Source organism: Lampris incognitus, chromosome 4 (genome assembly GCF_029633865.1).
Source record: "Lampris incognitus isolate fLamInc1 chromosome 4, fLamInc1.hap2, whole genome shotgun sequence".
NCBI classification, from domain to species: Eukaryota; Metazoa; Chordata; class Actinopteri; order Lampriformes; family Lampridae; genus Lampris; species Lampris incognitus.
The window spans coordinates 38,594,863-38,620,826 of record NC_079214.1 but is presented as its reverse complement, the minus strand read 5'-3'; the positions used below and the strand labels follow the sequence as shown (position 1 = coordinate 38,620,826).

Genomic DNA, 25,964 nt, shown 5'->3' with positions numbered 1-25,964 from the left:
TTTTCTTTTCTAAAATTGTTTCCATGTGTATCATCTAAACATTTTGAGCCACATGTATTTATGTATGTATTACATAGGCATGCACACACACACACACACACACACACACACACACACAGAAACCACCCACACCCACGCACACACACACACACACACACACAGAAACCACCCACACCCACGCACACACACACACAAACACACATATATATATATATATGAAGCTTAGCTTTTTTTCCTCTTTGTTTATTGTTTTTAATGATGCCAAATCTGGCTCAGATTCCATGCCCATTATTATTGCTAGCAGGATTCGTTCTGTTTCGATATAAGTATCATTCCAACTTGAATTAAAGATCCACTTCTTGCAGAATTGTGCTGATATTTTATCATGATCAAGATTACTCATGAATATGTATATACAGCATAAACAAGTATATTTAGATTCAGCCCACTTTTAGCATAACTCATTTTGGGGTTTTTTGACGATAGTTAAATCGTCAGTCAAATCAGAATGTTACACTGTATAAAGCATAAGGCTACACTGAAATGTGAAATGCTGTAATAGTATCGTATGCTAAACATATGTCGGCAGATTTATTTCTATCATTGTTATGATTTTTTTACTCATAGTAGCTGATCCACTTTTCTATTGGAATATATAATACTTATTTTCCTTCAAGTGCAACACAAAGTAGCAATGTTAGGCGAGATCTTATCCCCTGGCCAATTTATCCTCCCTAAGATAAACTGCAAACAGAGAACGTCCGAGAAATCACGCTCTCATCGCCAGGGCACAGGCCTGACGGTTTACAAGGCCAAAACAGAGGCACCGTGAGCCCATTTCAGGCAGGCACACACACACACACACACACACACACACACACACACACACACACACACATACACACACACACGTGCACACACACACAAAGATTCACACACATGCACACGATACCACAAACGGATGTAAAAGCACACAGACCAGAATCCACAAAATGTTATGTAGACATGTTCAGTCACATGCAAACACAACTGACATGCACACATCTACCCACATAAACACTCGTGTCCAGATAAACATACACAAATATATACAAACATAAAGGCCTGGCCGCATCCTCAACCAAGGCATTCGCTCATGCAAACAGAGATAGCATCGAGACAATTCTATTGTCAGTTGAAAATATTATCTCTTATAGTGGACTGAGAGCACCATATGGTGAAATGTTTTTTGTGGTGTCGATGTGAGTGATGGCTCACTTGGCGGGGCTGGATCGGCCTGGATCGACCCATATTCAGATGCCACCCCCCTCCCACCATGCAAACACACACACGCACACGCACACGCACACACACGCACGCACACACACACACACACACACTAAATGGAACAGCACTGACTAGAGAATGTTTGGTGAATGCAGAATTCCTTTAAATACTATTCTGTGTTGTGGCTTCATTGTATCTGTTCTCTTATTAAATGTCAGAGTTCTTTCTTAATACAATAGCTGGTTTTTCTTCCTCTATTTTGTTCTCTCTTAAGGGGGGGGTCCAATTTGCATGTATTTTGACTCCAACCTAAAGCAATTACTAAACATCAACTTATTTTATGGTCGTTAATGAAATACATATTTTTTAGCTCTTTTCCTTTGACCTCATTTTCCTCATTCAGGGAGGTTACATGACCCTAGGGTCCACATTCCCTGTTCCAATAAATAGGCTCTGATATCCAGTCAATCTAATAATCAGGTTAATTATTCAATCTTTCCCTCTCTCTTTATCTCTCTCTTTCTTGTCTCTCAGGAGAGAAACCCTACCGATGCCCTCATTGTGACTATGCTGGCACCCAGTCTGCTAGTCTGAAGTACCACCTGGAGCGCCATCACCGTGAGCGCCAGAATGGAGCCGCCACAGGCTCATCATCCAGCCACGCCCCCTCCTCCGAGCACAAGGACGACCACGGGAAGGCAACCAGTGGGGGTATCTTTGCTCGCCCAGATGTCCTCCGTAATGTTTTCAAGGGTGTGCCCCCCAACCTGGACTTCAGAGGAGGCCCGTTACTTCCACACCAGTGGGTGGCACCTGGCATGATGTCACCGCGCGATAGAGACCGTGAGAGGGAAGATCGCCGCGGAGATCGTCACTTTGATTCTGCCTCTGTAGCTGAGAACATGAAGGGTTCAACTGATGCCCCATCTTCTCTGGTTTCCACAGTAACAGAAAGCCCTGCCAGCTTCTCTGATTTAGGCAGGGCCTACCAAAGTATGATGGGAAATGGAGTCCACTTCCAGGGCTCCCTCCAAGCCTTCATGGACAACTTTGTGCTCAGCTCTATGAAGAAGGATATGAAGGACAGCCAGAACCAGAGCCCAGCCCAGCTCCAGACCCAGCGCTACTATGATAGCGGTGAGCCCAAAGCAAAGAGGGCTGCCTCTGCTGATCCAGAACGAGAAGAGCGGGCTGAAGCCAAGCAGAACCCAGAACCAGGCAAGCCAGGTTCCCAGTACGAACCCTTGGACTTGTCCGTGTCGGTTCGGCCTGAGTCTGCTTCTGGTTCCCTCCCTGGCTCCTCAGTCACCATCCAGGACAATGTAGCATGGCATGGCTGCCTCTTCTGCTCATTTTCTACTGCCTCCTTGGAGCTTATGGCTCTTCACCTCCAGGCCAACCACCTTGGCAAAGCCCAGCAGCAGCGTTTAGACACAGGCAAGGAGCTCCACAGTGAGGCCTCCTCCACCACTACTGCCCACCTCAGCTCCAACACCAAGACATCTGGCCTTTCCCTTGACAGAGATGTAGACAGAGAGGGAGAGAAGAGTCAAGGGGGCTGGAATAACCACATGGATCCTCCCCACAACCCCTTCCAGAGTGACTTCTACAGACATTATGGAGGCCTGTATGATGGATCAGCAAGGGCCAATCAGGGCCTCCAGGGGTACAGTGCTCCAACAGACCAGGGAATGGATGTGCCCAGCCAAATCCTGGGAGGAGCATCTTCGACTGGGGACAACCAGGTGTCTGACAGAGACTCCTGTGGAGATGCTGAGGAGGACCAAGCTGGCTCCGATGATGAGGTTGTACAAGCTGGGGAGTGCAGTGCCAGCGAAACCCCTTCTGCAACTCCCAAGAGACAGCCACACCAGAATCACTCAGAGGAAGAGGATGAGGATGGAATGCCCAAAGAGGAGGAAGAAAGAGAGGAAGACAAAGAGGGGTTTATGGAAAGAGAGGATAATGAAAGCCCCACCTCTGAGCATCTCCAGAACCCCTCAAAACTGCTACAGGGGGACTCTTCCTCACCACCTCCACAGAGGAGTGCAGCCAGTTTGGCCACGTCTTCCTCTGCTATGACTCCCCTCTCTCTGATTGCCCAACCCCAGAACTCAGTCTTGTCCCTGGAGAAGCAGTGGCAGCAGGGCCTGGGCCTCCTGTCAACTTCTGGAGGTCCACCAGGTATGCTGAAGGCTGAGCAGCAGACCCACCTAGAGCAACAGATGAACATGAACATGCTGTCAGTCCTCAGAGCCTATAGCACCGACAACCTCGCTGCTTTCAATGGCTTGGGAAGCACCATGGGAGGAGCAGCCATGGGGGGAATGAAGAGGCCAGAAGTACCAGGTGAGTGTTGTAACACCTGTCACCACTGTAGCCATACTATAAAAAAAAAAGTCACATACACACACACGACGAAACCAACTTTGATTCATGACAGAAAATCTCACACACACACAAGGCAGACACACACTTGTATTTCAGTCTTTTGAACACAAATTTGATTTTCTCATTACTGCCCATGCAGACACACGCACAAGAAAAATACATATATGTTTTTTTACCCTGACACCCACAAAAGAGATTGAGATTGGCTCTGAAGTGATTTCAACCTTATTTCAAGCAAGTTTAGAAGCTATTGGCCAGGCAAGTAGCAACAGATTAATCTTTATTACACGTTTATATTACTGGGAGTGAAGCACCTCCCTCCCTCTCCACGGCATGGAGGGAATAACCCTGGGTGAGCGGGAGAGCAGGACCTCTCCTCCACATGTCTCTTAACTATCTTAGCTCTCATAAAGCCGCCTCCCGAAAGCCCATTACTTTATAAGACTCTGGGCTCTATGACCCTGTGAAAAATGAACTGTCAGCTTTCATGAATTCACTAAGGTTATAACCGCTCCTTGAGACTGAAGAAAGAAGTCTGTATTTATTTATTTATCTTTCTTCACTGTGCCCTTTCGCAGTTTAGGGTGGCTGACAAAAATGATAATAAAGCGGATAATAAAGATTCCTTTTAAAAATAAAGTAAAAAGACCAAAATTGGTGTTGAGCTTTGAAACCTACAGAGATATGCAGAGTAACAAAATGTACTTCTAAGCAAATGTGGGTAATGATATATTAATTTATCCATTAAATGGCATGCACATGCACGGCATCTGCCACGTAGCGACCTGGATTAAATTACTTTCTTAAACCTCGCTGCACACCGTCTACAAACACTGGAAGGAAAAGAGGGAAACAATCTCTTTTTGAATACTAATCTTTTCACAGGTCATTTAAGCATTAATGAAAAACAAAACCACCCTGTGGACTTTAGTAAGTTTAAAGGAGGTCCAATACGTTAATCTCAGAAATCTGAAATTCAGTCTTTCTTCTTGGAGGGCAACCAAAGAAGTTTCTCCTCCCAGACAGAACATGGGAGCTGATGTTTACAGGAGAGCATCCATAAGGAATTTAGTGGAACTATACATTATATCTATCATAAAAACTCATAACAACCTAATCCTGTTGATAATGAACAAACACAGCTGCGTGTTTCTTTCTATCTGATCTCGCCATCTTACAAAACATTATCTGTTGTCATGGATCCGGGCTCTCTGCATATCTCCCCATCATAAAAGGCATGTTCACCTTTATGAAAATGAGGAAAGAAATGCCTTTGTGTGAGAATGCCCTCCTTTTTTATTTCATCAGGAAGCCTGTGAAAGCTAGCTTTGTGACATTGTCGGTTCCCACTGCAACTAAGACCGCTTGACCTTTTTAGATAAGTCATTGTCCGTGGAACAAAAGCCTTTCTTACATGTTGTGTTTTTGTCCTAGTCGGAGTCAAGCTTTCATTGTAATGAAAAAGCCCAGCAAGCGATTATGTATCCGACTTCGTAGCAACAGATACTGCCCCCACAACACTGCGATCCCATTCAAACCCTATTGGACAGCACCACATATATTTAAATGCACAACATATCACCCAGAACAGTAATAAAACCAAATTGGGTGATGGTATGCAAACTATGTATGGACGTTTCATATCGAAGGGGTGAGGTTGTAGTTACTGTGTCATTAACACAGCTATTACGGTGTTTTCGCTGCCCTTCTTCCTCACTGACCCTCAGCATTGTGCGACCCTATCGGACGGTTATCAGCTCTCAGTGTATAGTGTTACAGTCTCTTCTCTGCAACAGATAATAACATACCGTACAGAACACCACACATCAACTACAGTACTGACGGCTAACCTTACCGAGTCAGACAGGTTGAATTCTTCCCAGCTCTAAAGAAAAAGAAAAAAAGGGGAGTCTGGGTTTGACCAAAAAAAAAAAAACTTTGAAAGTAAGTTATGTGTTTGGAAACAGGTTATTCTGGTCCATTCGAGTTTGAAGTCTTGTTCTTTTGCGGACCAAAAACAGGGTCCAGTCAGTTTCGGTCACCGTGCACACAGGGTGAGATGACCATGAGATGTTTTATGTTTTTTTGTTGAAGGAATTTCCTCTCCTTTGTATTCCTATCTCTCCTGTGTGCTGGATTACAGAACAATATGCCAAAAGGGAATAAATGCATACATGCATACATACACACACATATGCAGGAGGAGTTGTACTCATAAAGCTCCTCTTCCTCTGACAGACAGAGAGAGAGACAGACAGACAGAGAGCTAGAGAGAGACAGAGACAGAGAGGGAGCTAGTGAAAACTTCTCCATATTAAAATACAACAACCTGGTGTCTCTGTACGTCCACTCCAACTCACAGGGTAAACAAAGGGGCTCTCACTGTTATTTGGTTAGATGGGGTAGCAAAGACATCGACAAAACTCAATCCAGACCTGGCAAAATGTGATTATCGGGAGTGGGTTTGCATTAGGTTTGTATGCAAATAGAGCATAAATCATTAATATTAGAATTCTCCCCTGAATTTATGCTAGCCGTTGCAGGCCACGTGCTTGACAAAAAGGAGCACGGCTGAAGTGGTTGTCTCCTCATCAGGCTGTCCAAAGGGAGGGGGAGGAAGGCTCAAAACCCGTGTATCCACATGCACACGAACAGACACACGTACACATGTAAAAGCATTCACCCTCACACACAAACACACACATGCACATAGACTTAACCCACACCTCCCTAAATTGGCCCAGGGATTGAATTTATCAATAAATGACATCAACAGCAGCAATGGCTCCGAGGTCTTTGTAATCGGAGAAGGTATCTTGTTACTGAGGTTACCAATACGCAGTGCTAAGATTGATATGAGCCTGCACCTTTTGCTGTAGATGTGCTTAACACAATCGATACTTGGCTGCAGTGAAGACCTATCTATAGCTATGCATTATCAAACATAATGTCTTACATTATTTAAACAGTGCCGCACACTGTCGGTGTGCACGGGCATTGCTGCTCACAGCCTATTACCAGCATCACCACAACACCATTCAATCATTTCACATATGGATCTAATGTGGGCTCAGACTTCCGTTCAGCAGACTGAGGGTGACAACTTGTAGCACAGTCTCTGATTGGCCAGTTAGTTCAGCAGGGCCTGGATGGGCACGTCTAGGTTTTGAGAGCAGAAAATGGCAGAGCTTGTAGTCAAGCACCTCTCGCAATTTGAGAAGCAGACTATGTAAACAAGGACATACAGGAAGGGAGGAACTAAAAAGAGATGAGAGAGCAAAAAATATGCTCTCACATCAATTAGAATCATCAGTGCCAATTTCTAAGGGCCCTCTCCTCATTCCCCACAGTTCTAATGCTTGTTGCTGTTCTGTGCCGGCATTTGTTTTGGACAATTGCTAAGTAAACTCTCATTCAGTGTTACCTACTCCACACACTTTAGGGGGAGCTGAAAAGACAGCTTTGAGAGGTTAAACAAGTGTATAGTGGCAAGAAGCATGCTGGTGTCACACCTGCAATAGTCATTACCCTGTAGGGAATGACAAGTGTGCCATTGCATATGATGTCAAAGCCTTGTACATGACCTAGGCCTGCAGGTAGCGTACAACAAACAGCCTTTTTTGTTTAGATTTGAGAAGAGGGGGAAAAAGTAAAATGAGAAAAATTCTTGTCGCCCCATTATTTCCAAAATGCAGGACACCTTCTTTTGAGGGGTGAGGAATTCTAGAAGGGTGAGGAAGGGAGAGAAAAAGAGAGAGAGAGAGAGAGAGAGAGAGAGAGAGAGAGAGAGAGAGAGAGAGAGAGAGAGAGAGAGAGAGAGAGAGAGAGAGAGAGAGAGAGAGAGAGAGAGAGAGAGAGAGAGGACATTTAAGGGGAGGATAGAAAGACGCAAAAATGCAATCAAACAACTGAAAAAACTAAGCATTCAAGATCATGGTTAGAGGACTTTTTTTCTCTTTTTTTTTTAATTCCCATTTTTCTCCTCAATTGTACCCGGCCAATTACCCCACTCTTCCAAGCTGTCCCAGTCCCTGCTCCACCCCCTCTGCCAATCCGGGGAGGGCTGTAGACTATCACATGCCTTCTCTGATACATGTGGAGTTGCCAGCCGCTTCTTTTCACCTGACAGTGAGGAGTTTTGCCAAGGGGACGTAGCGCGTGGGAGGATCATGCTATTCCCCCCAGTTCCCCCTTACCTCCGAACAGGTGCCCCGACCGACCAGAGGAGGCGCTAGTGCAGCGACCGGGACACATACCCACATCCAGCTTCCCACCCACAGACACGGCCAATTGAGTCTGTAGGGACGCCTCACCAAGCCGGAAGTAACATGGGGATTCGAATCGGTGATCCCTGTGTTGGTAGGCAACGGAATAGACCGCTATGCTACCCGGATGCCCCGAGTTTTTTTCTCTTTTCACTAGAGAAAACAAAGAGGTTTGAGACTATATTATGGGCCCTTAGCCTTTGCACAGAATATCATTTATGTTGAAAGAAATAGAATAATATATTCAACGTAATCAAAATGTCATTTTTGTGTAGCTCTTACCATAGTCTCACTGTAACATCATCAGCCATACTAGTCAGCACACGTTCCCCTCTCTCTCCCTCTCTCTCCCTCTCTCTCCTTCTATGTGTGCGTATGTTTGTGTGTGTGTCTGTGCATGGGCTGATGTGCGTCTGTCTGCATGATTATAGCACTGGTTGTGTCATGGGTGGTCAATTACCACTGTCAGAGGGAGCCTTCTGAAGTCACTTTGCACTGTGTGGGATTTGAGCATGCAAATGCAGAGGTCACACACAAGGGGCCCCTACGCTTAGGGGGCTGTCAAAGCACTACACACACGCGCGCGCGCGCACACACACACACACACACACACACACACACACACACACACACACACACACACACACACACACACACACACACACACACACACACAGATGCGAACAGAATCGCAGGCCGTATGAAGTTCAGGCCGTTTTGATGAAAGGTTGATTTGTGTGTGAATGAAACAGGTTCTTAAAACGTTGATGATAATTAAAGACATATGGCTGGTTTGGTGGGCTGGCTGTGAAGCACAGATGCAGTGGATCACAGTTGGTATTACTGGAATAATTTTCACTTTATCTGCTCTAGTGGAAAAAAAAGGTGCCTTTTCAAATAACACACACACACACACACACACACACACACACACACACACACACACACACACAGACCATTTTATACACATACATGCATGCTGACATACAGCTATAGCTACTATATGCTGACAGCTGTAGCTGACGAAACTTTTTTTCACAAATTTGCACAGTAGAATTTGCTCACAGACACACAAACACACACGTACATGAAGTCACACACACCCAAGCCTTCAGCCGTGCTGACCTCAAAGTTTTTTGAAGGAAAAGCGGGGGGCAGTTATTTCAATTTTTGCAGGGGCTAACTGTTGTTCCCTGTTCTTTGTTACTACATGTGTATGATGTTGTGAGCACCCACTCCTGCCTGAGCTGCACGCATACACACACTACAAGCAAACAAACACACATGTATCTACACAACAATACAAGCTGACTCACACCTAAAATCTGGATATGGCAAAACCTGTAATTGACAACAATACTGTCTTCATCAGGTGGTTAATCACCATTAATTTGGTCGCTGTTGTTCTGCTACCCCCCCCCACACACACACACACACTCACAAAGTTGCAAGATCGCAAGCGAAAAAACATACACAGATGTATACATACAAACACACACTAAAAATAAAAATGCTTTCACAAGTAGAGGGGCGCTAGGGTACCTTTTGCTCCCCGGCACCTCTGTATTTACTAATGAGAAGACGGTGTAATTATGCTGTTGTATAAAAGCAAATAAAAGTTGACTTTTGGAAATATAATGGCGCTGCAGACCATGCCCACTGCATGCGTCACAATATTTCACCTTAACCGGCAGATCTGATGTGGCCTCAAAAGCCTAAATGATTAAGTAGAGGATTAAAAAACAAAAAAATCCCTTGTCTTGCATGTCAAATCTCCTTTCATATGACCCTGTGGTGTCCAGCCACTGTAAAGCTGTTGAAGTATTTTGGTTGTAATGAAAACTCATTGTATCACCCTTTTTTGGACACCACTGACAAAACCCCTGTATTGTAATTTGGATTTCAGCAACTAAGCTGTTGATTGTTTCACCGCCAAGGTGAAGGGGTCGGGGATATGTCGCGGACTGTGTATTTACCCATCTCCATGGTCAGGTACCGCTGGGAATTTCTCTTTGTCGACTAGCTGAGAGGAAACCTTTGCTTGCCTTTGCGGGACAAACTTGGAATTATTTCTGCACGAGATAAAGAGGCTCCACCAGCGCTACCCTGTCCCTCCTCTCAAATCAGTCAGCGTTTGACTCTGTGTTCAAGTATCTGTCTTCCCTTCCTCTCCTACTCTCTTTTGCGCTGGGAGGCCCGGGCTCCTCCAGTGATTAAGCTGTCTGACGGCAAATCTGACTGTCTGTGTCTGGGAGTGGCTGGCGATGTCAGAAGATTGCCTGCGATACTTGTTGCGCCTCCTGTTCATGGGGATGACAGCTCTCACGCTCGACAAGGCGAAGGTGCTACTTCACCCGTGCAACAATATCACCATTTTAACTTGCGCTGAGGTGAATTATTGCCTTGTCATCCAACAGTGCAAATACTATAGTTTTCCATAGAGCAATTTATTGTAATGGCTGCTGTCAAGTCCCTGAGGATGCTACCTGTTGCTTTTACTCCACCGCTACTCCCTTTTCTCTCCTTCTTTCTCTGACTCACTAGATCTCTCCCTTTCCTCCCTCTTAGCACATGAACTCTCTAAAGGCATTTTCTCTGCACTAATTTGCCAGATATCAACCACTGCTATTGCTGAAAGGTCCTTTTTGAAAAAGATCCCTATTCTTCCCTGTTTTGCCTTTCTCACTCCTTTCACTAATAATGCCTTGATGATATTGGCCACATCACATTTCCTGAAAGTACAGTGAATGCAGTATCAAGTTGCCTCTGAAAAGAAATGGAGATGAATCTGGGGTGATAGCAATGTTACACGACAATTATTCTATTCATTATTTTAGAACCAGGGGATGGGAAGGAAGGAAAGGACAGCGTGGGAGACGTGAGGTTACAGAGTTGTACATCACATTGGTACAGCGCGGTTGTGTGTGTGTGTGTGTGTAAGTGTGTGTGTGTGTGTGTGTGTGCACGTGCCCGTGGGTGCAGGCGAGTACACGTTCCCATACTTCCATTCCATGCATGTCTGCGTGCACCACGCGCTTTTATGTATGCATGTATGTGAATCGCTGCACCCTTCCAGACTCGCGCAAACCCACAGCCACATTGGCGCGCGTTGCATTCAGCATCTCGAAACATGAAACGATGGGTTATAAATTGGCCTTCCAACCCGATATATTTGACATGATCTCTGCTTCCCATCTCGTTAGTTTCCTGTTTGTTTCTTTTTTCCCTGACTCCTGTAGACTTTGTTCAGTTTGGGTTGCTCCTCTTAAGACTGCATCGCTACCTTCCCCAGGCGCCCCAGAGATGTAAGGCAGATGCCTCAGAGGAGTTGTACTCATAAAGCTCCTCTTCCTTTGACAGAGAGACAGAGAGAGACAGTTGAGAGAGAGAGAGGGGGGGGGACAGCACCACCAGGCACAGACACACAGGCAGGCATAATAACTACACTTACCCAGCTAGTCGACACATAATGAGACAATGCCTCTGCAACTTCAAGGAAAAACACAGATATATGAAAAAACAACAGAGAGCGAGGAAGATGGAGAGAAAAGGGTGAAGGGGGGGCTGGGGATGTGCATACAGGGTAAAAAACAAAAAGACGAAACTATGTCAACTTTTATTTCCTCTGTTATTCCATATCAATGGTAGCACGCAGTGATACTAATAAAAGCAAAAAATATAACACAGGTAAAGACGCATAGGCAGCGGGGCTTTGTGTTTGAAAAGCTCTGTGGCAATTAAGGACAAAATAACGTGTATTATTCCTCCAAGTGAAAGATGTTCCCGACCACTCGCTAAAAACATGTTTGATTTGAACATCAAAAGAGCAGAGAAACAAATAAATAAGAGTCAAATAAACAAAGTTCCTCTCTGGGAAGAGAGGAAATGCAAACCGCAGGGGGAATAAGAATAAGAATAGCGAGTGTCGAGGCAAATAAGCTCAGAACATTATAACATTAGCAGTTGGAAAATGCACTTAATGCCCCAGCAGAGATGGATATAAACTGCATTGTTGCCTTGCAAATCCCAGCGACCGGATTTAAACTGCAGCATTGTTTTATTAGGGAAATATGGGGGTGGAGGAACACTGCTTATTCTAATTACAGTGATTTAATCAGGATTAGAAAGGTTACCTGGATGAAGCGACGGGACATCTGTGGCAAGGGCACATGCTTTTAGACATACAGGGCGACAGACAGACTGACAGACAGACAGACAGACAGACAGACAGACAGACAGACAGACAGACAGACAGACAGACAGACAGACAGACAGACAGACAGACAGGCAGGCAAGCAGACTGACAGACAGGCAGGCAGACAGATGGACAGGTAGACAGGCAGGCCGGCAGACAGGAAGACAGACAGATAGACAAGCAGGCAGTCAGACAGGTGGGCAGGCAGGCAGGCAGACAGGCAGACAGGTAGATAGAGAGGCAGACAGGCAGGCAGACAGGCAGGCAGACATACAGACAGACAGACAGACAGGTGGGCATGCAGACAGACAAACAAACAGGCAGGCAGGCAGGTGAGCAGACAGACAGGCAGACAGATAGACAGATAGGCAGGCTGGCAGACAGGCAGGCAGATAGACAGGCAGAAACACAGACACACAGGCAGATAAACAGACACACAGGCAAACATGTTGCACGTTAGGGACTGTGTGTTCTTTTCAAAGGGCTGTTCGCTATCGCCCTCATCTGTGACAATGACTTCAACTTTAAAACAATGACTTTCTTTGCTCTTGCACAAGTAAACACTGGGCCATTGTTCTGTCCCCCCCACCCTGCCACCCACCCACCTCCCCCCTTTTTTTTCTCTCCCTAGTTAAACAGCAGGCAGAGGGAATCCATTTTAATCTGATTAATAACTTAGTTGATCACATATAACCTAATTTTCATTCAGTGCTGCCCTTGTCCGCCTGGCCACATCCACAATGACCTTTGAGTCACCAAAGCTACAATAAAGCACAATAAGCACCATTGTCCTGTCAAAAAAAAACAAAGATGTTTTACATCATTACAAAAATGTAATGTCCCCATCTTTTCAAATAGGATGCTTTTCACAAAAGGCCAGGCCTGCAATTGAGGGGGCCATTATGGTCGGATTCGAGTTTCCTGGGTCGCAGAGACGGGAACAACTTTTCTCATGCGTTCACAGTAATATGAATCGTCCTTTTAAAACAGATATGGTTACATATTAGTTTTGAAAGGTACAGTAACTGGCCCAGCTTTAAGCTGCCCTCTAACACTGGGGTCCTTTGTTTCCTGCCCAAACCAATAACTGGCCCTTGATCCTCATCTCTCTCTCTCTCTCTCTCTCCCTCTCTCCCCCCCTCGCTCTTTCTTCTCACTCACTCTCTCTCCCTCCCTTCGTCCCCCTCTCTCACTCACTCTCTCACTCTCAGATAGTCATGCACTTAAAAGTGAGAGAAATTATTTTGATATTTTGCCCTAAATATATCAATTATACCATTATGTGATTTTCATTTTGACATTTTAATATTGCTTTCCTTTACATTCACACACTCACGCTCAGTACCCTCTCTGAGAGACACACACACACACACACACACACACACACACACACACACACACACACACACACACACACACACACACACACACACACACACACACACAGGAAATATAAATCAAATATTCATGAAGAGGAACAAGGTTCTCATACACCCATATGCTTCCTCAGTGATGCTGCTTACACCGGACAGAGCCACAATTCAACTGTGCTTTCTCACATAGACAGCCGTCCAAGTCATAGCACATATCATGTTACAAAGTAGAAAGCATGACCATCACCCTTTCAGGAATATAGAGGGTCTGCGTCATGTCGCCACCAAGAAATATGCTGTATGTGCAGCCCTTTTTGAGGAAAAAAAAAGGAAACTTCTGTGCATTAATTAAAATAAATTTAGCCGACTTGATGCAGCAGAGCAAGATTTCGGTCACAAAGAAGACCTTGCAAAACTGTTTTAGTCCTTTCTGCTAATCCAGTCAATTTTAGCGTTGTTGTGCTGTACCTGTCTTGCTCCTTTTTAATAAACTGTCATCCTCCATCACTCATCACCACTAAATCATCATCATCATCAACATCAACGTCATCATCACCTTCATCATGAACAGAACACATGTTCTCTCTACTGTTATTTTGCATACATGCTCCTTTTTGCCCTCCATTGTACTTTTAAATTCCTCTTTCGTTTAATAATCTGTTGTGAGAGCCAGCCTCGTCTTTGTGGGGATGAGTCCTCAGAGCTCTGTGATTCACTGGCTAGGAATCCTTGTAAAATCAGGGCCCCGTGCATGCACCAGTTTCCAGAAATTGTAAGAACTTTATGGTTTATAGTTTTTTTATTAGTAGGGCCTCGGCAGGAAAGAAAAGGGTGGAGGGATTAAAACTGGGGGATTAGCACCATACTTTAAGATAAATCTTTTTTAATGTGAAACCTCATCCCCGCTCATTCTGGGGTAACCGCTCTTATTAACTGCTTTTCTATCACTGCTTTCTTTCCTTTTTTTTTCTTTTTTTCATGCGTCCTATTTTCCTAGCAACTTTAAGTACACGCTTTTGGACACGGCCGTGTGCCGCTAACTCTGCCAGTTACACAAACAACGTCCCTTTTAAGCTTTTAAACACAGAACAATGGCAAAGCGCATAGCTGTGCACATTAATGCTTTTGTATATGGCAGGGAAAAGAAGAAAAAAAATCAGAGAAGAAGAAAAGAGATAAGCAGAGCTTGGCTGCGCTGCTCCTACCATCCCTCCTTCTCTTTTTTTTCCCTTCTCCCTCTCTCTATCTCCCTCTTTGGAAAAAAAAAAAGGAAGAAAAAAAGAAATCACCCTCTCCATCGTCAAATCCGGGCTGATCTGTATGCGTCGGGGGCCAACAGACAAACATCATATTCTCAGCCTCCAGACTCTAATTGACTGAACAAGGATTGGTCACACTTTTAAGAAGCGTTCCATAATGGATTTTCATGTTTTTGCCTCTTTTAACTGGCAGCACGAATGGAAGGCATAAATGTTGTCTTTATTACTGAAAACAACAGTGCTCCCTCTTTCTCTAACCCCCCCCCCTCCCCTAAAAGATGATATCAGCATAACGGTCTGTGTTTGTTGCAAGGTCAACGCTGCCCGACAGATGACAAATGATCTCAAGATGGCCGCATCATCTGTCCTGTAGTTGTTGGGAAAAGTGATGAATGTCAATTTTTTTTTCCTCCCCATCAATTTCTTAATTTTTTTTTTTTTTTTTGGGTGGGGAGGTTTGCAAAACAATAGCGCCTGATTTCCTGTGGCATGGCTCCACACGGCAGCCGCGCTCAGGCTTTAGCGAAGGGCAAAATGGGGGGAAATTTTTTTGAACAAGACTGGGATCTTGTCAAAAAATCCGCAGTTATCGTGCTTCTGTATTGGGACACAGACTTGGCAAGAGGCTGGCATTCAGCATTATGGACAAGCTGCTCATCAGATGGGAGCTGGGCTTTTTTTTCTGCTGCACTCCCTCTCCCTGTCTATCTATCCATCCATTCAGCTATCCATCCATCTATCCATTCATCTATCCATCCATCCGTCCATTTTAAATCTAAATAATGTCATTGAGTTTCAGAATATTTAGGTTTTTTTCCCTCCTCTTATTTCATTGTTTTGTTTTATTTCATTCTATATGTATTTGATATTTTATTTATTTATTTAGTTTACAGGCTCATTATCTGCACTATGGAGCACAAGTAAAAAATATATGCATGATAGACTACAGATACTAATCACACAAAAGCCATACAGTGTGTGACACACACACACACACACACACACACACACACACACACACACACACACACACACACACACACACACACAGCTAGACTCGGTCTCCGGCAGTGACAACCACTTCTGACAAAACACTAAGTGCATTTTTTAATTACCTGACTTTTCTCTAATACTGTTGTCATCTCACAGACAATCCCCCTTCTCCCTCCGTCCTCTGATGTTGTTATTATGTTCTCATTTGGCTCTCCGCTCTCTGCAGGTAGCGCCACCCCCCCACCACCACCACCACCACTCCATTCTCTCTTCTCCCCGTGTTCTACTGCTCACCACCCCAGCACCCCCCTCTTCACTGAGCACCCCGTGTCCCCGATAACTTTTCCTGATTTTAGCCACGTTCAGCTGAACTGTTTCTTTTAAGCAGAGAGCAGAAAATTATGTGTCTGGTGGCTGTCCAAGGTTTGTCAGGAAAATGTTGTGCACTTTTGGTGGACCGACCTTTGAAAGGGGATGACAACTTCTTTCTATCATTCTTTTTTCCCCTTTCCATGGCTACTTCTCTTACCACGTTCACTCGCTCTTTCCAGCTCTCTTTCGCCATACTGCTGTTCATTGGTGTAGTTGACAGATAGCGTAAGGTGAGGACAGCCATGCTCAACCCGCCCATCACCATCCCTACACTACACACACACACACACACACACACACACACACACACACACACACACACACACAAACTCAGATTTAACCAGTCGGTAAGCTGGGAGGCGTTATGTGGAGTACTGTATGAAAGGTGTGTGTGTGTGTGTGTGTGTGTGTGTAGGGGTGGGGAGGTCTTCATCTCTAACGAATCCATTTCACATTCAGCACAATTCATCCGTCATCACCCCCATCACACACCCCCACACACACACATACCCCTTCTCCTGACACCTCTCTTGTTAATTTGGAAAACAAACATTCAGCAACTTTATTAGAAGTTAGACAGAAATGAGAGCAGTGAGGCAGTAGGTATTCTGTACTTCTCTACTCGTTTTTTTTTTTTTCTGTTTTCTTTCTTCCCTCCTTTCGTCTCTACAGAAGAGTTCTGACACAGTGGCTCACCTGAAGTTTTCAGTACAATATTTCTTTCTTCCTGGCTGTTTTTTTTTCTTTCTTTTTTCTGAGTGTGGATGCCAAGACATTATACTATTATATAATGGCGAGAGGCCTCCTATACGCCTGATTAAAAAAGAAAAAGGAGCTGATACAGTTCTTAATTTCTGTTAAACATAAAACATGCAGATTGCTGCAGGATGCCGTCCTGTTGTAGTCCCATGAAGAACCAGACTGTCATGTCTTCCTATACTTAACCTTCTTTCATTAGCACATGTTAGTGAAGGCGGCCTAGGAGCCGGTCTAGCTCTGAGTTTGCTGACATATAATGAGTTGTGGTTAACTAGTTTAAATCTATTGGTATGCTGGCTTGAATGCAGAGGTTGCAGTATTGGATCTTAACCGTATTGAAGCTGACGCAGTATAACAAAGTGCACAGCGCCAGAAGTAATGATCATATACAAATATCAATATGAGAAAGAGTGTGCGCTAAAGAAGACGTATGGCTATTGATGTTTAAATAACTGTAGCGTCAGGGAGATGGAGAGACGGAGAAAAACGTGAATCATATTTTCTCGCCAAGCCTTTGGAGGAAAAAAAGAAAAAAGAAAGAACTTAATCGACTGCAACCTATGAGGCGCAAACAGTGCAGCTGAGGGCGATGCACAAACAGCAGCACCTTTCTCCCACTCCCTAACTCGTGAACACAGCCACAAATAAATATATAATCAGTTAGCATTATGCCATTTTCACACAGAGCCACATTATCTGCCTGCTGTTGCTGCTCGCCGGAAAGGGAGAATAAGAAGAAGAAGAAGAAGGGCAGGTTTGACAGTGCAAACCCCTCCAATGATAAAAAGTTATGACTTCAAAAGTGTTTTTTTTTTTTTGCTCCTCAGGGAGGGGGGTCTCCACCGTGTGTGTGTGTGTGTCTCTGTGTGTGTGCACATGTGTGTGCATGTGTCTTTGTGTCTTTTAATTTGTCTAGGCATATGTGGCTTTATTTGCATTTCAAATAGTCCTATTTGAAGAAGGTGGTTTAAATGCCAAGGCGTGAATTGATGACAATCACCTCAACTCGGAGCTCCGTCAAAAACCCTCTGTTTTGCCACTGACATTAAAACTAAATGAACAGCAGAAATACAAACACAACACGAATGCACCACTGCTTGCCTTCTCTCCTCCTCTCTATCCACCATATGTCCCCCTCGGTCTTCTTCCTCTCTCTCTCTCTACAACACTTCATGGTTGAATATCAGTCCATACACCTTCTGAGCAGGGGCTCTGTAAGCAGCCATTGATTGCTCTTGTCACAACAGCTAAAAGAGAATATAAGCACAGAAACACAACACACACACACATTGCCCCCCCCCTTCTTCCCCATCTCCCTCGGCCTCCCCGCCTCTTCATCGCTTTTCCATACTCATTCATGTAATTTACAGTAAATCCAATAGCTGTCAATCAAAAATTTAAAAAAAATGAAAATGAAAATAAATTAAAAAAGGCTGAAAATTTACAGCACTAGGAAACAGCTGCTGCAACGTTTACAGCAAAGACCACTCTAAAATATTAAAGAGGTGTCACCACCGGCACTCGGCCCCTGCATCTGTAACCATCTGCTCTCTGTTAAAATATTACACCCAAAAAAAGCACAGCGCGCACGCTCTGTAATACTGTTTCCATCCCTTTTTTAGAGCTTGTAGACCAGGGAAACCGGATTGGCACGGACAACCTTTTGACACCAGCCTTGTGTAACTCCTTGCTAATTCAAAACATCCAAACCTGGCAGGAAACAGTTCTGTGTTATCAATGGCAAGAATGATTCGCTCAGTCAGAGACCAGCACTAAATTGTTTAAGGGCATCAGGAAAAAAAAAAAAAAAACCAACAAAAGAATAAATAAAATAAGGCGGGATAGGGAAAGACTGCGTTCTAATTCGATTTGTCTGAAATTACAATCTTCCCTACCCTCATCACCTGCGAGTCCTTTGACTGACTGACTTATTTTGCAATTTTCTAGTGTGAGTATACAGACAGATAGAGGGATGGAGGAGAGAGAGCAAGGGGGGGATAGAGAGAGAGAGAGAGTGGAGACAGAGGTTGGCAGGAGAGACAAATCGAGGGCGAGAGAGGGGAGCGAGATAGACAGGAGGGAGAGATAGCGAGAGAGGGGAGAAAGAGTGAACGGGAGGAGGGAGAGCGCTAGAGAAAGAGGAGAAAGATAGGAGGGAGACTGCGAGAGAGTGAGTAAGAAAGAGAGAGAGAGAGATGCTGAAATATTATGTTACAGTTTAACACAGAGAGAGGGAAAATGGAAGGGTGGGGAGGAGAGACGTATGGGCAGAGTCAAAGGTAAACAATTACAACATGAGTGAGTCACTTTTTTGGAGCATGGCTAAAGGAAGATCATTTCTCCTGCCTAATGGGTAATTTCCTTTGTCTTCTAAGTGCTATATCACATTTTGTTGCCTTACACAGGGTGGTCCGCTGCACAAAGAAGTTGCAGAGGGAAAAAAAAGAAACAAGGCAGATATAAAAAAGGAGGGAAAAACATACAGATAGAAACTTGGATTGAAGACCTAGACAGTGTTTTCATGACACATTCTGTTCAAATTAAATGCGTGCCTGTTAGTGAATTATGCGCCGACTGATTCAGAGAGCTCTTTACCAGATTTTCTTTTTCTGCTTTCACGGTTACTGTCTGTTTTGTCTGTGGGAAACCAGTGTCCACTTCCACTGTCATCTCTGGCATCCTCTGCCATTCTCCTGATGTGCAACAACTGCTCTCTCTCTCTCTCTCTCTCTCTCTCTCTCTCTCTCTCTCTCTCTCTCTCTCTCTCTCTCCCCCTCACCCCGTCTCTCCCCTCTCCCCTGTCTCTCTCTTTCCCTTTCTCTCCTACTCTCTCCCTCGCCCTCTCCCTCGTCTCTCTCTCTCCCCTCCCTCTCCCGTCTCTCTCTTTCCCTTTCTCTCCCACTCTCTCCCTCTCTCTCTCGCCCTCTCCCTCGTCTCTCTCCCCCTCCCCGTCTCTCCCTCTCCCCTCCCTCCCCCGTCTCTCTCTTTCCCTTTCTCTCCCACTCTCTCCCTCTCTCTCTCGCCCTCTCCCTCGTCTCTCTCCCCCTCCCCATCTCTCCCTCCCCCGTCTCTCTCTCTTTCCCTTTCTCTCCCACTCCTTCTCTCCCTCACCCCTTCCCTCTCTCTCCCCTTCTCTCTCCCCCTCCCTCTTTCTCCCCCCTCTCGCCCCCCCCCCCTCTCCCGCTCATCACTCTCTCTCCAACGTGTCGTGATGTCACTATCTCGGCATGAATCATTAGGATATCAGTGTTCAACCACTGACAGAATGCGCCTGATTAACAAGCGCTCTGTTTTTTCTTCTCGCTTTACTCTTCACTTTCTCTCTTACTGAAACGAGACCCCTGCCGTTCCCAACGACATCTCTTCTCTCTCTTCTTTCCATGCAACTCCCCCCCACACACACACCCACACCCATCCACGCACCCCACGCACACATTCCCAACCCATCCTTCCCCGCTTCCCTCCCCTGTTGGGGATGGCAGGGAGTCACAGGTGTGTGACAATAATTACACATACACTCAGAAAAATAATGTCATTTCCCCCATTTAATAAGTTTGCTGTAAAATAGGCAGAGGGAGAGGGGGTAGGGAGAGAGAGAGAGAGAGAGAGAGAGAGAGAGAGAGAGAGAGAGAGAGAGAGAGAGAGAGAGAGAGAGAGAGAGAGAGAGAGAGAGAGAGAGAGAGAGAGAGAGAGAGAGCGAGAGCGAGAGCGAGAGAGTGTGAGAGAGAGAGAGAGAGAGAGAGAGAGAGAAGAGGGAGGAGAGCAGGCTTAAATCTTGTCGGATACCCCAACCTCTAACTTAATCATATGGCTCTTAAGAGCAGCCTGCCACCAGCTGGGGCTCCGTAATATGCATGCAATATGTGTGTAAAATGATATGCTTTAATTTTGAGCCCACTTTAAGCAGCAACAAAATCTGTTTATATGGGAGACATTAAAAAAAAAGAGAGAGAAGGAGGGTGGAGAGGGAAGAGGATTGGGTTAACTCTTGCTCTGCAGGCCTGACAAAAGCCATCTGGTGCGTGGCAACCCGTCACACTGTACTCTCTACGATGTATGGAACATGACAAACATGACAAACAAGTGTTTTCTGCACTGTTTTGTATCCAATATGCACCAATTAAAAAGAGCGAAAAAAAAACAATAAAAAAGGCATTTGTCGCATAATATTGAAGATACATTTCTTTTGCCCTGCACTCGAATCAATTGATGACATTGATTTTTGTTTTCAAAAACTGCAACAAATGTTGGACAGAAGATTACATGGCTTCTTGCGCTAGTGGGCAAACACTGCAAACAAAGTTGATGATTGCTAATGATTGCAATGACATGTTTCAGGAATCTTGAGGGGATTGGTATGATACACAAATCGGGCTGCTGTTTCCCCAAGCAGCGCCATCTAGTGTGTGGACCCGGGGTGCCACTGAAGGGTAAGAGGAAGAGAGAGGGAGAGAAAGAGGGAGAGAGAGGGCAGTAGAGACGAAGAGGCAGAAAGGCTTCAGGGGAGGGAAGGAATGGAAGGGGAGAGGAGAGGAAAAGAGAGGAGAGGAGGGGAGGGGTGTGTAAACTTCAAAAAGCCTCTGACGGCTGCTGCCGCTGGCCCTGACCGCTCCACAGATGCTTTTGTTCATCGCTCTCTTTCCCTCACTCTCTCCTCTCTCTCTCTAACTCCACCCTCTGTGCCCCCTTCCTCCCTCGCCTCCCTTTCCCCTCTCCTCTCCTCTCTTTTTGCCTGTGTCTTTGGTGATCCGGAGCGAGCGGGGCTATCAAAGTGCCGCTGTCTGTAAGAGACTTCAAACCCGGGGTCCGTCCGTCAGCCCCAATCATATCTACAAGGCCCAACGGAAGCCTCCATGCTGGAGGAGAAATATTTGATCTGTCCTCTTCGCGAGGATCAACAGTCACAAACGACAGGCGCGGTGCCGTCAGCGGAGGGGTAGGGAGGAGAGGATGAGGAGGCGGAGAAGGAAGCGGGACAACCAGAGGGTTCCCGGGAAGGGTATGTGTGGTTGGGGGGGGGGGGGGGTCAAAGAGAAAACACTCCACTTGACTTTACAAAGCACCCTGTTCCTCGGTGTCAAAGCTGGCCATGTAGCCCTTACCCACTCCCACCCCTCTGCATGGATCACTTTTATACTATCTATCTATCTATCTATCTATCTATCTATCTATCTATCTATCTATCTATCTATCTATCTATCTATCTATCTATCTATCTATCTATCTATCTATCTATCTATCTAGCTATCTATCTATCTATCTAGCTATCTATCATGACAGTTATTTATAGTCAATGTGTGTGTCTCCAGGAGACGGCTGGTATAGTTAGCTCTTAAATCCCGTATGTGAGATCAGACTACATAATTACCTATCACATTAAGCCCTTTATGTCCACCAGACTTAGTCCCCCCCCCCTCTCTCACACACACACACACACACACACACACACACACATGCACACACACACACACACACACACACACACACACACACACACACAGAGTGCAGCAACAGTGGAGCAGCTGGTAGCATTATTGACATACATTGTGACTTGGAGGCCAGGGGGGAAACTAGAGGGGAAAAAGAGAGAAAGTGAGAGACAGACAAGCCATAAGCAGAGACAGTTAGCCAAAGTATGAACATTTGTTTAAAAAAGGGATTTTTATGTTTGATTTTGCAGAGTTGATGTAACTACCTCATCCAATCACACAGACACACAGACACACCCACCCACCCACACACACACACAGTATTCATGCGCACAGTCACAAAAGCGGTCGGTGCAAATCTGTTGAGACAGACTGCTGTCTGTGATGCAGGCATGTCACCCATCACCCCTTTGCTCCTAAAAGAAGAATCAGCAGGGCATGTCAGCCTTAATGGAATACACACATGCATATCCCACCAGACAAGCATTTCATTTCCTTGCATGCACGTGCCAGTCTCTAATTCCAGGGGCCATAAGGTTGAATGTTTCCAGAGTTAATCAGCATACGTCTTGTGCCCTTGTGCACAGGGTGCTGCAAGACTGTACTTGACTGGACTTTACACTTGTGTGCGTGTGTGTGTGTGTGTGTGTGTGTGTGTGTGTGTGTGTGTGTGTGTGTGTGTGTGTGTGTGTGTGTGTGTGTGTGTGTGTGTGTGCACGCAAGAGTGTGTTAGTCTGTAAGATCGGGAACATCAGGGATGATCCACAGGTCTAGATTAAATAGATCCAAACGCTCAGACAGACACGAACGCACGCAAACCCAGTGAATCATCGGCGGTCAGCCCATATCAGCAGAGGGTATATAGCCTAAGTCCTGGTCCAGTTCATCTGACCAATATAACTCTGGGCACATTATCATCCCTCGGCTCTTGTTGCGTAATGATCGCTAATCATTTTACAAGACTTACACAGTCCCTTCATCCCTGTTATCACGGGGCACAAAGAGAGAGTGCAAATGCCAGAGGATGGAAACTTCTGTTTAAACAGCAATAAGCAATTGCGCCATTTGTTGTTGTTTATTTGTTTTGTTGGTTTATTTTTTCACTTGTGCCTGTGGTTAGTATTAGAAGAAAAAATCCTGTCTGGATGGTATTTTGAAACTGTTCAGTTCAGTTCAGTTCAGTTCAGTTCTGTTCAATTCAATTCAATTCAGTTCTGTTCTATCATTATATGACGTTCCTCAGTTTGGTTTCAATTTAGGAATTCCCCTCCCTGTCATGAGTTCTTTATTCAGTTCTAAGAGAATATATCTCATTATACTAGACTATTTATTGATTAATTATGTATGTTATTTTGCATTGAAAAATACCCCCTAAATTCAATAACAACTTTTATGTCCATATGCATATTGTGATATTAATATTCTTCTTGGTGCCATGCGCGTCATTAGCGCTACATCTAAATACAAAACAATCAGGATGAAACTAAATGTGCAGATCGAAACTTGTAAGGCCTTTTTTATCTTTGATAATTGCTCCACATTCCGAGACACGCTAATTCTCTTATCAGAGCTGTGAGGAAAGCAGGATTGTTTGGGGGGTAAGAAGGTGGAGGTTTTAAATTGACCCTTTTTTTCCATTTGGAAGGAAGAAGAAATAACATGTTTATTTTGACAAGAAGAGACAAGTCTCACACTGAACATTACAGTCCCAGGGGACATGGCAAAGACAGCAGGTGATCTGCAATGCAGCATGTATGTGTGTGTGTGTGTGTGTGTGTGTGTGTGTGTGTGTGTGTGTGTGTGTGTGTGTGTGTGTGTTGGGGGGGTGCGTGTGTGTGTGTGGGTTTGTGATCCAGTGTGTGTGTGTGTGTGTGTGTGTGTTTCTATAGGTGTATAAATGAGGGATGTCACTACATTGCTGTCATAGCTTTTAGTGTGAACAAACTTTTTTTCTCGAAATAGAAATTTAGCATGCGTGTGTGTGTGTGTGTGTGTGTGTGTTTGGTAACAGATGTCCACACAGTGGCTGCTGGGACACCACTTCACATTTTACATGTGTTAAGTGACAGTGACGGACAGCAGGTAGTCCTTTTTAATAATTCAATATATTTCAATTCTCTGTCTCTGTCCCCCCCTCCCCTCCCCATTTGTGTCCTCTTGGCACTGAAGGCAACATCTTGACAGGGATATGATCACACAAATAGGTGTCGAAAATCTGACAAGAGATGAATGTGACATTTTCTTTTTTTTCCCCTGTACTTTAATAATGTGTATACTTTGATAATTATCTCAAAGCTAATAATGTATTGGAAGACATGACTTAGTGAAACAATCACACACTCAACACACACACACACACACACACACACACACACACACACACACACACACACACACACACACACACACACATACTTGTGTGTAAAGTACACACATGCTGAGGCAAAATCAAACATTACCATTTATACCAAAGCATATTTTCCCTCCACCTCATGTATTCCCAACATGGCTCCATTCCATTTGTAAAGAGTCTAATTAAAAATTTTTTTAAAAAAACACTACAAAGCCAGGGGCAAAGAAAATGAGCCAGATCCAGTCAGTCAGTCTATCTGTCTGTCAGTGTGTCCATCAGCCAGTCAGCCAACAGCCAGCCAGAGACATAGACATTTCCCCAACACCAGGATGCGGGTAAGTGAGCCTCAACTGACCAGAAATGATTTGCCTCTGTCTGTTAGACACGTAATGGAGTCATTTAACTAGTCAAATTAGGAGCCGGCGAGATGCCGCATGCTTCATTACTGGGTTCCAATGGGCACCATTCTACATTTACGTCAGGAATGATTTCAAGGCAAATTAATGTTTTTATTGTATTCCAAAATATACTCCCACATACACATGCAGAGGGAAGATGGCTCTTTCACACACATCCAAATGTGCGCTCACATTTGTATGGCCTCGAGCACGTAGTTTATGCACAAATATATACACAACTTGTTTTCACACACAAGTCACCCCTGTGCCTCACACACACAAATTTACGTGCATACGCACTCTTTCATACATGCTCATATATGCACACACACCCATGCACCCACGCACGCACAGTCACACATCTAAAAGATTAGCACCATCTAGAGGTCAACGGAGGGAAATGAAAATATTGTTAATGCCTATGGCTTTTCCTTTAGTTTATTGCTTATTTCAAATAAAAGAAATGAGTTGTTAAACATAGGAATAGAGGAAAATAAAGTGTCAGAAACCAAATGTAATGGTACAAAAGTGGTTGGTTTGTGATGGTAAGACAATGAACGGCAGATACTCGTTTAGTCTGGCCCAATCCAAAACTCCCTTCCCTGACCTCTAAATCACAACCAGGTGATGACGGAAATGGGAAATAGAATACATCCACCAGGAAAAGATCAAAGAATGTGTGTGTGTGTGTGTGTGTGTGTGTGTGTGTGTGTGTGTGTGTGTGTGTGTGTGTGTGTGTGTGTGTGTGTGTGTCTGCTCCTTGTCGACAGGGAGGTCTGACAGCTAGGATTATTGATGAGGGGCAGAACCTGTCTTGTTCCAACCAGAGCAAAGACCTCTGGGATTTAGAGTTCCCACAGTGTTTATAGTTCCAGCATACTAACACACCACCAGCGATCGGTGGGTGTAAT

At 44.8% G+C, this 25,964-nt stretch overlaps 1 protein-coding gene across 1 annotated transcript in view; it reads left to right on the top strand.

Annotated features, from left to right (window-relative positions):
• znf536 (zinc finger protein 536) overlaps positions 1-25,964 on the top strand; it is an 89,407-nt gene that overhangs the window by 46,675 nt on the left and 16,768 nt on the right. The window contains exon 3 of the mRNA XM_056279133.1: positions 1,801-3,615. Coding sequence (XP_056135108.1) covers positions 1,801-3,615 — 1,815 coding nt within the window. The remainder of the gene's footprint in view (positions 1-1,800; positions 3,616-25,964) is intronic.